We start from the raw sequence: 14,732 nt of genomic DNA on the forward strand, positions 1-14,732 counted from the left end.
CTGTGTGTAGGACTATAGGCTGCTTGGAGAATGTTCCTCAGCCTGGCTTTGGTTGTTTATGACTCAGGTTGTCCGCCATCAGCAGAGCCTCAATGGTAATAGAATGGCTTTACCTCTCTTCCAGTTCTGGCGCCGTCAGGGTGTTTTCTCAGACCAGGCTAATCCCAGAGGTTCTGAGGTATTGAAATGTCTCCCAGGGCACAGGGCAGGTTTATACTCTAGGTTTATTCGGACAAGCCCTGCCTATAACAGACTTACTGTCACACATGGTTGGGTTAATTACAAATCCATATGCCTTTGTCTCATTTATAGATATCTTTGATTATACACTAAAAATAAATGAGCTCACTAAAACACAATCAATCCGACCTGCGCTCTTCTCCCCAGCTTGCTCTGAGTTTTATGGTAAAACATGGCTCTGAGATCTGGGTTGGGCAAAAACCTGAAACAAACCATAGTGCTATCTCTCTCAGGAAGGGGCGATGCAATTCCATTAAACTCCATTGCTCCTTTAATGAACTTCAGTGGAAGCTCTTATCTGAGGCAGAGGGCTGGGCTAATGGAAGTTGTGACAGACTGTGTGCCCCCTCAAAACCCCCATCGCCTAGTAGTCTCACTCCCTGAAAAAGGTTGCTTGGAGCATAAATATGAGAAATTAACTGGTACACCTGTGATGGCCCAGGTGACAGACAGGCACATCATAATCATCCAGATAACCATTAAAGGTGAGAAAAAGTAATAAGGAAGGTACATTTAGAGGTAAAATGTTAATACATGCCTGAGATCCCTCCTCCAGAGCAGGAAGGAAAAACAGGGAAACTAGCAGTATGAGCCAAGTAAGAGGAGAACACATACTATAGAACTAATCTCCCATTGATTAATCTACTCCTTTGAAGAAAACCCACAGAATCTCTCTTCCACGTCATATCTCAGACAACAAGAGGATGTTTTGCCCTCAAATCTAGGAGTTGAGAAACTATTGAGCAGTGTGTGTGTTTGTATGAGTGTGGAAGTGTGTGGTGTGAGATTGCATTATACTCTCCCAGAGTGAAGTGGGGAAAGAGGAAGTATTTCAGCAAGCCAGCTGGTAATTAAAGAGGCACAATCAATCCGAGCCGCTGACCGGCTCGTGAGAAATCCATCACGGGGCCGCAGTAAAGCGCTAATTTGGAACCATTAGGGGCTGCCGAGTTTGCAAACAGGACTGTAATGATGATGACTGGCGTGGTTCGAGGCCTTTGTGCGGCTGTCAGACTGGCCCACAAGAGGGACGGTTGTGGAGAGATGGCTTAACAGCAACCCAGTATGGAGAGAGAGAGAGAGAGAGAGAGGGAACTGGAATTGCACTTATTTTTGTAACTATTCTGGCTGTGAGACTGTGACTTACAATAGGCTACTCTTTACTGTTGCTTTACTGTCCACTGTAGCAGGTCCACTGTGGAATGTACAAACGTAGATCTATGGCTTGTGAGGTAGAGCGGTTGAGGTAAACTACCTGCCCATTGTTTGGTCATGCAGTGCTTACAGTACATCTGAGTTAGCCTTTGTTTTGTGAGGGGATTGCCCCTACGTCCCTAAAAGGGAAACCGGAAGTGGGAGATGGAGGAGTGCAGATGGAGAGCATGCCACCTGTGCCAATGACTTAGCAAAGAGATTACACTGGCTCTCATTCTACTCAGAGATCCTCGGTGTCATCCCTGTGACAGATATCACACACATGGAGGAAATGAAAAAAGTCCTGTCGGAGGCAGCCAAGCGAGTCTTTCACCCTCTTTGTCTGTTTTCCATCCACCCTTGACACATCACCGCCTGTCTCCCAGAGCTGAGCACACGACCTGAAAGCATAACGACAATCTGTGCGTCTTGCCATGGACCTCAGCGTATGGAGATTACCATGCATTAAATGTTAACCTTCGCTACAGCGGCACTCAGATAAACTATTATTAACTTTACAGGTCAAGATGGGTCAATAATATCTCTAGGAGAGGGGTTGAAAGTAGCCTTTAAATTATTACACTCTTTCATATTCTGTAGTGGCATCACATCACTTCCTGGCTGTACTGTACCTACTGGGCACAGTCATCAATTCAATGTCTGTTCTACGATGGTCCAACATAACTTTATTGAATTGACGTGGAAACAACATTGATTCAAGCAGTGTGTGCCCAGTGGGTAGCTGGTTTCTGGAAGCCTTGAGCTGTCATGTTCTGTTTTAGAAAGTCAACACATTTTACCTGGATTAGTTCACAGCCATTGCTCTTCCTTGATGGCCTGGTATTGTGACTGGAGTGGTGACAGTCAATACCAGCCTGAATCCACAACCCACTTACTCCATCTTTAATATGCATCTCTGTGCTGTCATCAGTCACATAATGTTAGGCTCTCAGAGAGCTCCAAATGGAGCAGTTTTTCTATTCAATTTGCCCCTTCAGAAGATGGAAGCTATGCATACCTCAAACAACCTGACAGTTAGTTAATGTTTCAGCAGCATTGAGTGAGCGCTGACAGCAAGCCAATAACACCAGATCTCTAGAAGCATCTCTCCATCTCTGTTGCTCACTATTTCATATTTTCATAAACCAAATAAACCAATGAGAGGGTTGATAGGGCTTCTCTCATTCTGGTGACAAAGAGAAGGAACAAGCTTGTTTCCAATCTTAAACCACAATATTACCATACTACAATATACTGTATATCCATATGTTCAGTTCCGTAAATATCTTCGTATTCTAAATAAGATCTAGTATTTCTATCTTCCACCAACTTGTGTAACTTCAAATCGTGAAGAACACCAGATCAAAAGGACATATACTAACCACAGTATTTTCTGTTCAAACAAAACATTTCACACTATATCACTGTTTCCAGTGCCATTTGACGAGGCAGGAATGTGTCTCTGGGTCTGGTCTAGAAACAGGTTGGAGAATCACCTGGGAGCTGAGTCACAAGGCTTAGTCGGACTGAACTGGCAAAGCAGAAAAGCAGCCCTATTCCCAACGCTCCCCTGCTGCAAAATCTCACACTTTGTCATAGTGTGTCACCGGTACTATACAGCCCTGCCTTTTTAATTGCTTGTCCTAAGGAAGGAGGATGTGGGTGGAAACAGGGGAAAGCATCAGTTATATTTAGTCTGCAGTTTTCATTCCTTTCATAACCAAAAAATACAATTAACTAGAGGCAGTAAAAATAACCTGTATGAGCTTCCTTTCTGAGTTTGGATGTTACAGCAGCTCTATTTTATGTCAGACGGTGACACAGTCCTTGTTGATCATCCATAGATCTGCTATGAGTCCCTCAGGATGTTAACGAGGCATGGCTCCCTGTTCCTATTTTACTTAACTAGGCAAGTCAGTAGAGAACCAATTATTATTTACAATGACGGCCCACCCCAGCCAACCCCTAACCCAGACGGCGCTGGGCCAGTTGTGCGCCACCCTATGGGACTCCCATCACAGCCAGTTGTGATACAGCCTGGAATCAAACCAGGGTCTGTAGTGACACCTCTAGCACTGAGATGCAGTGCCTTAGACAGCTGCCCCACTCAGGAGCCCTTTAAATGTTCCTGGGGAATGGCTGAAAGTGTAGATCCTGTTGAAAGTGAGTAGTTTAGTACTGTAAGTCATGAATGGAAGATCAACTATCAAAGTGATGCTCTGGAACTTTTGTATAATTTCAGCCAGTAGTGCTCATGAGCCAAAACAGGTCCCCATTTTTTTGTGTACTACAGTAAGTCATCCAATTCTGTGTAGCTTCATCCATTTCGTATTATATGTTACGCCCTGTAATTTGTATTTATATATATTGTTTTAATACAATTTGTACAATATGTTATGAATTTGTTGTGCTTAAGATCCCTGACTGCATCTTTAACCTTTAGCATTCAATGAGTCAGTGACAAAGCAGAACAGGAATATGTCCCCTTTCAACAACAACAAAATGTATAACTGTGTTGTATGTATAGGCAATCAAACCTTTCACTAGAATTGACAGATTGCTAGGGAATTGCGGTCAGTCGTCATCTCATAAGCAGAAAAGAGACAGATAGAGGAAGAGAGTGGTGGATGACTGCAAAATGCAGATCTGTGAATTGGGCTCCCGAGTGGCGCAGCGGTCTAAGTCACTGCATCTCAGTGCTAGAGGCGTCACTACAGATCCAGGTTGTATCACAACCAGTCGTGATTGGGAGTCTCAGAGGGCAGCGCACAACTGGCCCAGCGTCGTCCAGGTTTGGCCGGTGTAGGCCATCATTGTAAATAAGAACTTGTTCTGAACTGGCTTAAATAAAAAGAAATAGGCCATTATCCATAAAACAATTCAACAGTGTATCCATAGCTCCCCTTTTTCATTCCAAGCCTTGGCTGTTTGACAGAAGACCCCCGCCCACCTTCTCTCTCCGACCCTCTCACTTTCACAGGCAAATATGCCAGCTGCTCGCAGCCTTTGATTTCATCATGCCCCAGATCTGCACTGTAATGAGCGTGCAGGCCAATCAATAATTTACTGGAGTTTGAATAATAACAGGGTGATCAGCATGTGTGTAAAAAGAGGCGTGTAATCAGTGCCATTCAGGGGCCTGCATTCTGCATTCATCCACCACTCTCTTCCTCTATCTATCTATTACCGCTTATGAGATGATGACTTGACTGCCATTCCCTGGCAATCTGTCAATTCTAGTCAAAGGTTTGATTGCTTCAATTGCCTTCATGTACGGACACGTAAAAGTCATGATTAAAATGCACTGGTGTCTGTATCATCCATTCACATTGTCAGTAACAGCACAAAGCTGAACTGTGCTTTGGATTTCTTAGGGCTCTTATTCAGAGTCTATTGTAGGCTACACTCCAGACATATGATGTGACCAAAGTCTGCCCAATACGGCTCTGACATCTCTGCATCAGTGACCATGGACACCAGAGATTTCAATCTCACAGGAGAGAAAATGGACAAAAGAAACAGAAACCCCTCACCTCACCTGTCATTCATAAAGCTATATTGTATTTGAAGTAATCTCCCTGTCCTTGGCTCACACAGGTATTACTCAAAAAGTGAGAACAAGCCGTTTTACACAGTCCCACAGATACAGGGCTCACCTTATATGAACCTTCTTATGTCCAAGACATATCTTCTCTCAATCCAATGGATGAGTCTGAGGTTTGATCAAATACCTTCATCATTGAAAATAATGACACTCTGGCTTGAAGAAACAGTTGTTGTTGTATACAAGTATATGCTATTACATGTTTATAACGTAGCTACAACACAATGCCTTTCTGTTTTCCCTCCAGTGCCTCCTGAGGACCCAGTGATCAGTGGTGGTCCGGTGGTGAGCCTGAGAGCAGGAGATCCCCTAAACCTGACCTGCCACGCTGACAACGCCAAGCCAGCCGCATCCATCATCTGGATCCGCAATGGAGAGGTCCTCAATGGAGCCATGTACTCCAAGGTAAGCATCGAGGTGTGTAATACACAGTTTGTTTTTTAAGGGTGGAGGGAGGGCTGGGGCTTTTGAGGGGGGAGTGGTTAAACACTTACCCATTCCCATAGGTAGAAAGCAAAAGCCCTCAAACACTATTTCTTACATGTAATAGGTTATATCACTCATCAAATTCCAGTTGATGCTAGTCAATCCTTCCCTTGAAATTTGTCGTGAATAGCCACTTTAAGAGCACTAGCCGTCTGTGACGGGTGATTTCTTGTGCCATCTGTAAACTGTGCCTCAGCATTCAGCCTAGATTGATTGGAATAAAATCCCCTGAAAATACAGTGTCTTCTCTGGGATGTCTAAATGATGTTTGTCCTCTTTGCCCAGCTAATGCCTCTACTCAAACAAGCAGATGGTGAGCAATAAGAATGCAAGTCGGTGACTCTCCAGCACCTTTGCTGTCTCCTAGGTGCCATGCTTCTCTCTTTTCAGTGGCAGGGTCCATAAAGAGATCTGTTCGGTAACTTCTCTATTGGAGAAGCCGTCCCTGATCTGTGGTATTCAGAGAAGATGCTCTGCCAACCAACCCTAGCCTTCAACTCAACCATCACCACACACAATGCCACACCAGACTGCCAGCTGGCCCCTCTGGCAAGTCAATGACACTAACCCGCGGGCTAAACATGTAATCAATGCCACTATCTGAATTTCCATATAAACAAGGAGAGCGAGCGGCACCAACTCTCTCTCCACTGTCTCATCCCGTTATCGGCTTTTTTCAAAGAGCAGATAAATGCCATTGATTGAGCTGGGATACGGCACAAGCCCAATTGAATAAAACAAGGTGACGTTTGCTAATAGTAAGGGGGATAGCGTGCTTCCTACATACTCTTCCTCTTTCTGAAACAGCAGCAGCAGTGAAGTGGGGACATTGTAGCCCAGCTGATGGATGGCAGCAGCAGCTCAGCCATGCAGTCTCTAGCCACAGCCTTCCCCTCATATCACTACCATTAAATATAAACGTGTTCAATTAAAAGTGGATGATTGTCTCGTGAGAAATGTAGTTTTTGAGAGGATAATTGGCTGTCCTGCCCCACCTCGACCCTCGCCTCGCTCCACACCCCACAGATGATGGGAGGTAAAAAGGCCAGATGTGCCAGAGTAAGAAGGTAGTTTCCTGATGCATGGCTTCCTCTACTCTACAAGAATGGCTTTGACCCCTATAGGTCTCAGAATGACCTCCCTCAAAATCCTAATGGATCAGTCATCTGCCATTTATCTTTAAGTAAGTTGTTACTTTGTGATAAGTACTTGGACCTGGTATGGTCGGACTGTATGAAGCAGTCATTCAAAAGATCTGGTTATACTGCATGTGAATGGCATTGAGTATGGGGTTGACCTGGTACCTATGGATGTAGATTGTTATACTCATTGCATCTAACCGTCTCGTATTCAGTTCCATTCCACGGGGGACTAGTATGAAAAAAGTAGGAAAATGAATGCACTCACTACTTTAAGTCAAATTGGATAAGGGCGTCTGCTAAATGACTCAAATGTATCATGTAAATGTAAACCCAAACCACATTTCAGTCAGCTCCTTATGGATGGACTGATGAAACATTGTAAGTGGTGTCATCATAGTAACTTCCACAGGGCTGAGGGAATTCATTATTCTGTGAGAGCATTCAAATGCATGACACCAGAAAAGAAGTTCTACTTATCGTCCCTCTCTTCCTCCACAGATAAGTTTCCCTGCTCATTCCTCCCCCACTCCCCCACAAACCTTCAAAGACGCTTCTTTATCTGTCTCTCGATTTCATTATTTTCCTCCCAACCTTCATCTCAGCAAAGTTTTCTGTATAATTAGAGAGATTTTCTTTTAACCCTCCTGTTGTGTTCGTTTCATGTTAATAAATCCTGTGTTCCCGGTCCAAAATGACCGCCCCATTATAGCTGATTATAAATCCATAATAATACATGTATTATAACCTAATGTTGTGTTAGATCTTCTTATCAACTTAAGTTATTGTGAACATAACAAGTTTTGAACTTATATTTGCTATTTATAGCCTGTAGCTTATACAACTTGTTTGTGAGTTTAAAAAAAAAGCATAATGTATGGATTATTTTGACTATAACAAATACTCAGATGAAACATATTGTGCTATTTATCACAGACAACTTTGTGTCAAAGTGTAACAAGGACTCGCTCCTCACCAGTGTCATGATCAAAGATATGATCAAGAGCCTCAGATACTGTATTTTTGGTCATTGTGCTGCCACAGAATGAATTGTGAGCAAGACCTCAAAAAAGCATTACATGCCAAAGCTGCGGGAGAAGTTCTACATATTATTGAAACAATGTTGCGATTGTTTGTGAGAATTCCAACAGGTGTGGCTCCCGTGGGGGAAAAGTTCCCATGAGGATTGCCATGGAAGCCAAGAAGGGGAGTGAAGTGTGTGTGTGTGTGTGTGTGTGTGTGTGTGTGTGTGTGTGTGTGTGTGTGTGTGTGTGTGTGTGTGTGTGTGTGTGTGTGTGTGTGTGTGTGTGTGTGTGTGTGTGTGTGTGTGTGTGCGTACCCTGGAACAAACATGCATGTGGGGGTCTGGGAGAGGAACTGTGTCCATCTGATGACTGGGCATGTGCCTGAACTCAATTTTATACACTAATTGTAGTCTCACCCATTCATTTCTAATTACCAGTCATTTTTGACCGGGAACATCACAGGCGTACAAAAGTTAAATAAAACACCCAAAATGTAATGGAAATCATCAACATTTATATGGTGTATTCAGATACCCTGTGTGGACAAAGTCATGGAACCTTATGACAGTCAGATTAAATTAACTACATTTTTCAGAGAGAAAACTTGTAAATCGGTCCAATTCCAGTGGAACACAGCAGGAGGGTTAGTAGTAATGCTCAATACCAAGTGAGGCTGTGGGAAATCATCCTGGGAAAAAGTAACTGATTAATTTTAAAGAGTGTATAATACATGTCACATTTTTCATACTCAAGAGACAGGTACTTCCCAGTACTTTCCCTGTATAATAATCTATAGTACCCCTTAATTTCCCTGCATAATAATCTATAGTACCCCTTACTTCCCCTGCATAATAATCTATAGTACCCCTTACTTTCCCTGCATAATAATCTATAGTACCCCTTACTTTCCCTGCATAATAATCTATAGTACCCAGTACTTTCCCTGCATAATAATCTATAGTACCCCTTACTTTCCCTGCATAATAATCTATAGTACCCCTTACTTTCCCTGTATAATAATCTATAGTACCCCTTACTTTCCCTGCATAATAATCTATAGTACCCCTTACTTTCCCTGTATAATAATCTATAGTACCCCTTACTTTCCCTGCATAGTAATCTATAGTACCCCTTACTTTCCCTGCATAATAATCTATAGTACCCCTTACTTTCCCTGCATAATAATCTATAGTACCCCTTACTTTCCCTGTATAATAATCTATAGTACCCCTTACTTTCCCTGCATAGTAATCTATAGTACCCCTTACTTTCCCTGCATAATAATCTATAGTACCCCCTTACTTTCCCTGCATAGTAATCTATAGTACCCATTACTTTCCCTGCATAATAATCTATAGTACCCCTTACTTTCCCTGCATAATAATCTATAGTACCCAGTACTTTCCCTGCATAATAATCTATAGTACCCCATACTTTCCCTGCATAATAATCTATAGTACCCCTTACTTTCCCTGCATAATAATCTATAGTACCCAGTACTTTCCCTGCATAATAATCTATAGTACCCCTTACTTTCCCTGCATAATAATCTATAGTACCCCTTACTTTCCCTGCATAATAATCTATGGTACACCTTACTTTCCCTGTATAATAATCTATAGTACCCCTTACTTTCCCTGCATAATAATCTATAGTACCCCCTTACTTTCCCTGCATAGTAATCTATAGTACCCATTACTTTCCCTGCATAATAATCTATAGTACCCCTTACTTTCCCTGCATAATAATCTATAGTACCCAGTACTTTCCCTGCATAATAATCTATAGTACCCCATACTTTCCCTGCATAATAATCTATAGTACCCCTTACTTTCCCTGCATAATAATCTATAGTACCCAGTACTTTCCCTGCATAATAATCTATAGTACCCCTTACTTTCCCTGCATAATAATCTATGGTACACCTTACTTTCCCTGTATAATAATCTATAGTACCCCTTACTTTCCCTGCATAATAATCTATAGTACCCCTTACTTTCCCTGCATAATAATCTATAGTACCCCTTACTTTCCCTGCATAATAATCTATAGTACCCCTTACTTTCCCTGCATAATAATCTATAGTACACCTTACTTTCCCTGCATAATAATCTATAGTACCCTTTACTTTCCCTGCATAATAATCTATAGTACCCCTTACTTACCCTGCATAATAATCTATAGTACCCCTTACTTTCCCTGCATAATAATCTATTGTACCCCTTACTTTCCCTGCATAATAATCTATAGTACCCCTTACTTTCCCTGCATAATAATCTATTGTACCCCTTACTTTCCCTGCATAATAATCTATAGTACCCCTTACTTACCCTGCATAATAATCTATAGTACCCCTTACTTTCCCTGCATAATAATCTATAGTACCCCTTACTTTCCCTGCATAATAATCTATTGTACCCCTTACTTTCCCTGCATAATAATCTATAGTACCCCTTACTTACCCTGAATAATAATCTATAGTACCCCTTACTTTCCCTGCATAATAATCTATTGTACCCCTTACTTTCCCTGCATAATAATCTATAGTACCCCTTACTTTCCCTGCATAATAATCTATTGTACCCCTTACTTTCCCTGCATATTAATCTATAGTTCCCAGTACTTTCCCTGCATAATAATCTACAGTACCCCTTACTTTCCCTGCATAATAATCTATAGTACCCCTTCCTTTCCCTGCATAATGATCTATAGTACCCCTTACTTTCCCTGCATAATAATCTATAGTACCCCTTACTTTCCCTGCATAATAATCTATAGTACCCCTTACTTTCCCTGCATAATAATCTATAGTACCCCTTACTTTCCCTGCATAATAATCTATAGTACCCCTTACTTTCCCTGCATAATAATCTATAGTACCCCTTACTTTCCCCGTATTTCCATATTACTCACTACATTTAACCTTTTTTCAAATGATTCAACAAGTGTCAGTTTCTCTCTCTTCCATTGTTTTTCTCTCTTGTCAAGCTAATTAACCTCACTGGCTTTGTGCAAGAGAAATTAGAAGTAGGCCTTGGGTGCACTTCATTTAATACATGTTGTTAAACAGAACGTCAGAAATGATCTGACTTTCTGGTAGTAGGATTATACAAGTTAATCAAGTAAGACCTCTTTAACTTCATGACCAGAGAAAATTGTGAAAATATATTATTTTCTCTTTCGTAGAAATAGGTTGTACAAAGTTTATGCAATTTATATTTTTTCTTTTGTGAAATTAATATCCAGTAATGAGCTTTGAAATGTGCCTCTGGTTTGGTCTGCAATTTAACAAATGCTGATTTAATTTAACTTGGAACCACATTTCAAGTTTGGAAATATCAAAGGCACGTTAGATTAACTGCAGAATATTAATGTCAGTCAAATTATCAGCGTAAACAGGGACTAGACATCCCTCTGAGCCTCCCTTCATATTCCCTTTCACTGGTATTTTTACCTAAATAATGGAAGTATTTCAGGCATGTCTGAAAAGTGAAAACTGTCCATGTTTTATTTTGTATTAGCCTGTTAATTGTAATCAACAGAATTATTGTAAAGGTTAGGTAAAAACAATTTACAGATATTCCCGAAAAATAGAAAAAGCTCCATATTTATCAGTAGAAACGTAACCAGCATTATCACTGTACTATAGGTTCACTCATATTCGTTCAATATGACCTTCTACTGTCTATGCCCCCTTATCCCATATCTTGAAGTGCAACCTTCACGCTCTCCCTCACCATTTTTCAATTCCTTTCTTAACTTGGGAAAGGTATTCTCCTCACATGCTCCAGGCAGTGATATGGGAAATCATCAATTTGTAATTCGGGCTATTTTAAAAGAGCTAGTCGCTGGGTGTTGAGTTCTATGCTGTACAAGATGAATGACTTTAGACAGGTCCAGAGCTATGAGAGAAACAATCCTGATGGTGTCAGAAAGGATATTACATTGACACATCCCGCTGCTGACAGCTAATACGTACTGCTTTAGAGGTGAGTGCCAGGGCTTCTGTAACCTGGTGAGATCTGAGACTCTTCACCAGGTCATTTTGTTTTCATGCAAATGCAGAATAAGAATATATGATCATGTATCTTTATGCTATTTTGCGTATTCCTTACATACATATTATTTCACTCCAAGACAATAGTATTTTTGCTTAGCTAGGTACAGGAAACACTTGAGTAAATGAGGGATACAAAGTATATTGAAAGCAGGGGCTTCCACACCGGCGTGGTTCCTGAGTTATTTAAGCAATACACATCCCATCATGCTTAGGGTACTGTATAAACATGTTGGGCAGGCCATTATTTTGGCTACCATGGCTATTCTCACATAAGTTGACAATGTCCCCATCCACAGGGCACGAGTGGTGACTGAATTGTTTTATGAGCATGAAAATTATGTAAACCATATGCCATGGTCATCTCAGTCACCAGATCTCAACCCAAGTAAACACTTATGGGAGATTCTGGAGCAGCTCCTGAGACAGTGTTTTCCACCACCATCAACAAAACATTGAATTATGGAATTTCTCGTGGAAGAATTGTGTCGCATCCCTCCAATAGAGTTCCAGACAATTGTAGAATCTATGCCAAGGTGCACTGAAGCTGTTCTGGCTCATGGTGGCCCAACGCCTTCTTAAAGAGATTTTGGCAGTTACCTGTATATCTTAGGAAAGAGTCGTTGACTGGAGAAGGCAGAAAAGTAAGATGATGAAAAGGCATGCATTGAACCCAAACCTCCAAACCTCTTGGCACACAGCTAATATAATGCCAGGTTCCTTGACACTTTAATATGCAGTCTGTGTGTGACATATCTAGCTGGGTTTCATTACAATTCTCAAACTTTCATGAAAGTAGAGAAATGAGGTGGTAATTACTGCCATTATCCAATAGCTTTCATTGTGACATGCCTTAATATGTAACGACCATTGCAGCTAAAATATTTATTGTCACCATTTGCGAACTTACAGATATTATTATAAAACAAGGACTTGTCGAGAGCTGGTTTCAGAGGGCAGCTGTGATGTTTCAAATTTCCTCCCACGCAAGTCATGACCTTGGTTTGAAAAGTGCATAAAGGTCCTCAAAGGAAGTTTGATGAGCTTTCTTGTCTACGGTATTTTCTCATCAGAGCTCCTCATCATACTGCTAGCAAAGAAAGGGTTTCATCACAACCCATTTGTTTGTGAAGTGAGTCATTGAATCCTGAATAAACTGTAGATAAATCGCAGAGGAGCATTTTGTTTTGCGGCTATAGTGGGACACACACACACACATAAAGCACCAAAGGAGTTTAAATAATGAAGAGCAAAATGTCCCAACTTGCCATTGTATACATGCCCTCTATAGCTGGACCTCTATAAGTGAAAAGTAAACTCAAAACCTCTTGAGGTTCTCTACAGAATGATGTCCCATCCTCGGGACGGTTGAGCAAATGTGTGCTAATGTGATTAGCATGACGTTGTAAGTAACAAGAACATTTCCCAGGACATAAACATATCTGATATGGGCAGAAAGCTTAAATTCTTGTTAATCTAATTGCACTGTCCAATTTTTAGTAGCTATTACAGTGACATAATACCATGCTATTGTTTGAGGAGAGTGCACAATTATGAACTTGAAAATGTATGAATAAACCAATTAGGCACTTTTGAGCAGTCTTGATAAAACATTTTAAATAGATATGCAATAGTTCATTGGATCAGTCTAAAACTTTGCACATGCACTGCTTCCATCTAGTGACCAAAGTCCAAACTGCGCCTGGGATAGAATAATTTCAAAAATTCAAAAATGATGGTACAATTTATTTATTTTTTAAAACGCATGTCTTTTCTTTGTATTATCTTTTAACAGATCTAATGTGCTATATTCTCCTACATTACTTTAACATTTACACAAACTACAAAGTGTTTCCTTTAAAATGGAATCAAGAATATGCATCTCCTTGCTTCAGGTCCTGAGCTACAGGCAGTTAGATTTGGGTATGTCATCTTAGGTGAAAATTGAAAAAAGGGGCTGATCCTTATTATTAATGGCCATCATATTTTTACTTGTTTCATTGAGTGAATAAGTATAATATTACAAGACCTTCTACTATGAATCCCAGTAGTTTATTTGTAAAGCAAACCCATAAGTTGTGTTAATGAACACTATATTTGTATAGAGCAACAATAGAGTATTATTTGAAGCAGTGTCAGTCTTGACTTTGTGGTTTGCCACACAGTGCTCCTGGCATGGCCAATTTGTTCTGGTGGGTCAGCTTGCACTGTTGCATGGTGGTTAGCAGGGCTCCCACAGTCCTCCCTGAGCACCAGGCAACGCAGAATTGTACCGGGGCGGCCTCCAGGTGGCTCTCACAATGCAAGAAGGGCTACAGCTCGGAAGATGAGCACTGAAAAGAAGATTGATTTCCTTTGTGGAGTATGACAAGCTATGCGCCAGAGCACAGCTCCAGACACACAAAAGAGGCTCAGAAACAGATTCCTTTTTTCGGATCAATCAGCCTTGGAGAAAGACTACAGGCTTGAGCAAGCCAGGGGTTTATTTGTCTGTGTTGTCCCCAGGGCATCCAGGTGAATTGCTGCATTTGGGTTCCAGGCCTTGAGTTTCGATTGATGGTGTTATTCAGACTGTCCCACTATCTCCACTACCATATCATCGTTGAACTCTAAACTCTTCCTTTTTTTTCTCCTCTCAGACACTGCTTCGTGATGGAAGGAGGGAGAGTACGGTTAGCACCCTCTACCTGTCTGCCTCCAACATCGAGACAGGCCAGCAGATCATCTGTCGAGCGTCCAACAAGGCTGTGCCCAACGGCAAAGAGACCAGCGTCAACATTGACATCCAACGTGAGATTCCCCTTCTCTAAAGGCCTATAACCTGGTCCCCGAACAAACTTTATTGTGCCCCAGGGTATTTCCCACCACAGTATCAGCCCCTGACTCAATGAATAAGACGTTTCTTTGTGTTTTTCCATGTTTACCATTTCTACTTGAAAGTGGAGGTATTAGCACAAATAGGCCATTTTGACAGTTGCAGTAAAAAA

At 41.3% G+C, this 14,732-nt stretch overlaps 1 protein-coding gene across 1 annotated transcript in view; it reads left to right on the forward strand.

The window, feature by feature from the left end:
- The window catches only part of LOC115136666 (kin of IRRE-like protein 3), a 255,613-nt gene that overhangs the window by 171,875 nt on the left and 69,006 nt on the right, over positions 1-14,732 (forward strand). Inside the window, exons 4-5 of the mRNA XM_065024393.1 lie at positions 5,286-5,443; positions 14,385-14,535. Of these exons, the coding sequence (XP_064880465.1) occupies positions 5,286-5,443; positions 14,385-14,535 (309 nt within the window). The remainder of the gene's footprint in view (positions 1-5,285; positions 5,444-14,384; positions 14,536-14,732) is intronic.

The sequence above is a fragment of the Oncorhynchus nerka genome, linkage group LG11 (genome assembly GCF_034236695.1).
Source record: "Oncorhynchus nerka isolate Pitt River linkage group LG11, Oner_Uvic_2.0, whole genome shotgun sequence".
NCBI classification, from domain to species: Eukaryota; Metazoa; Chordata; class Actinopteri; order Salmoniformes; family Salmonidae; genus Oncorhynchus; species Oncorhynchus nerka.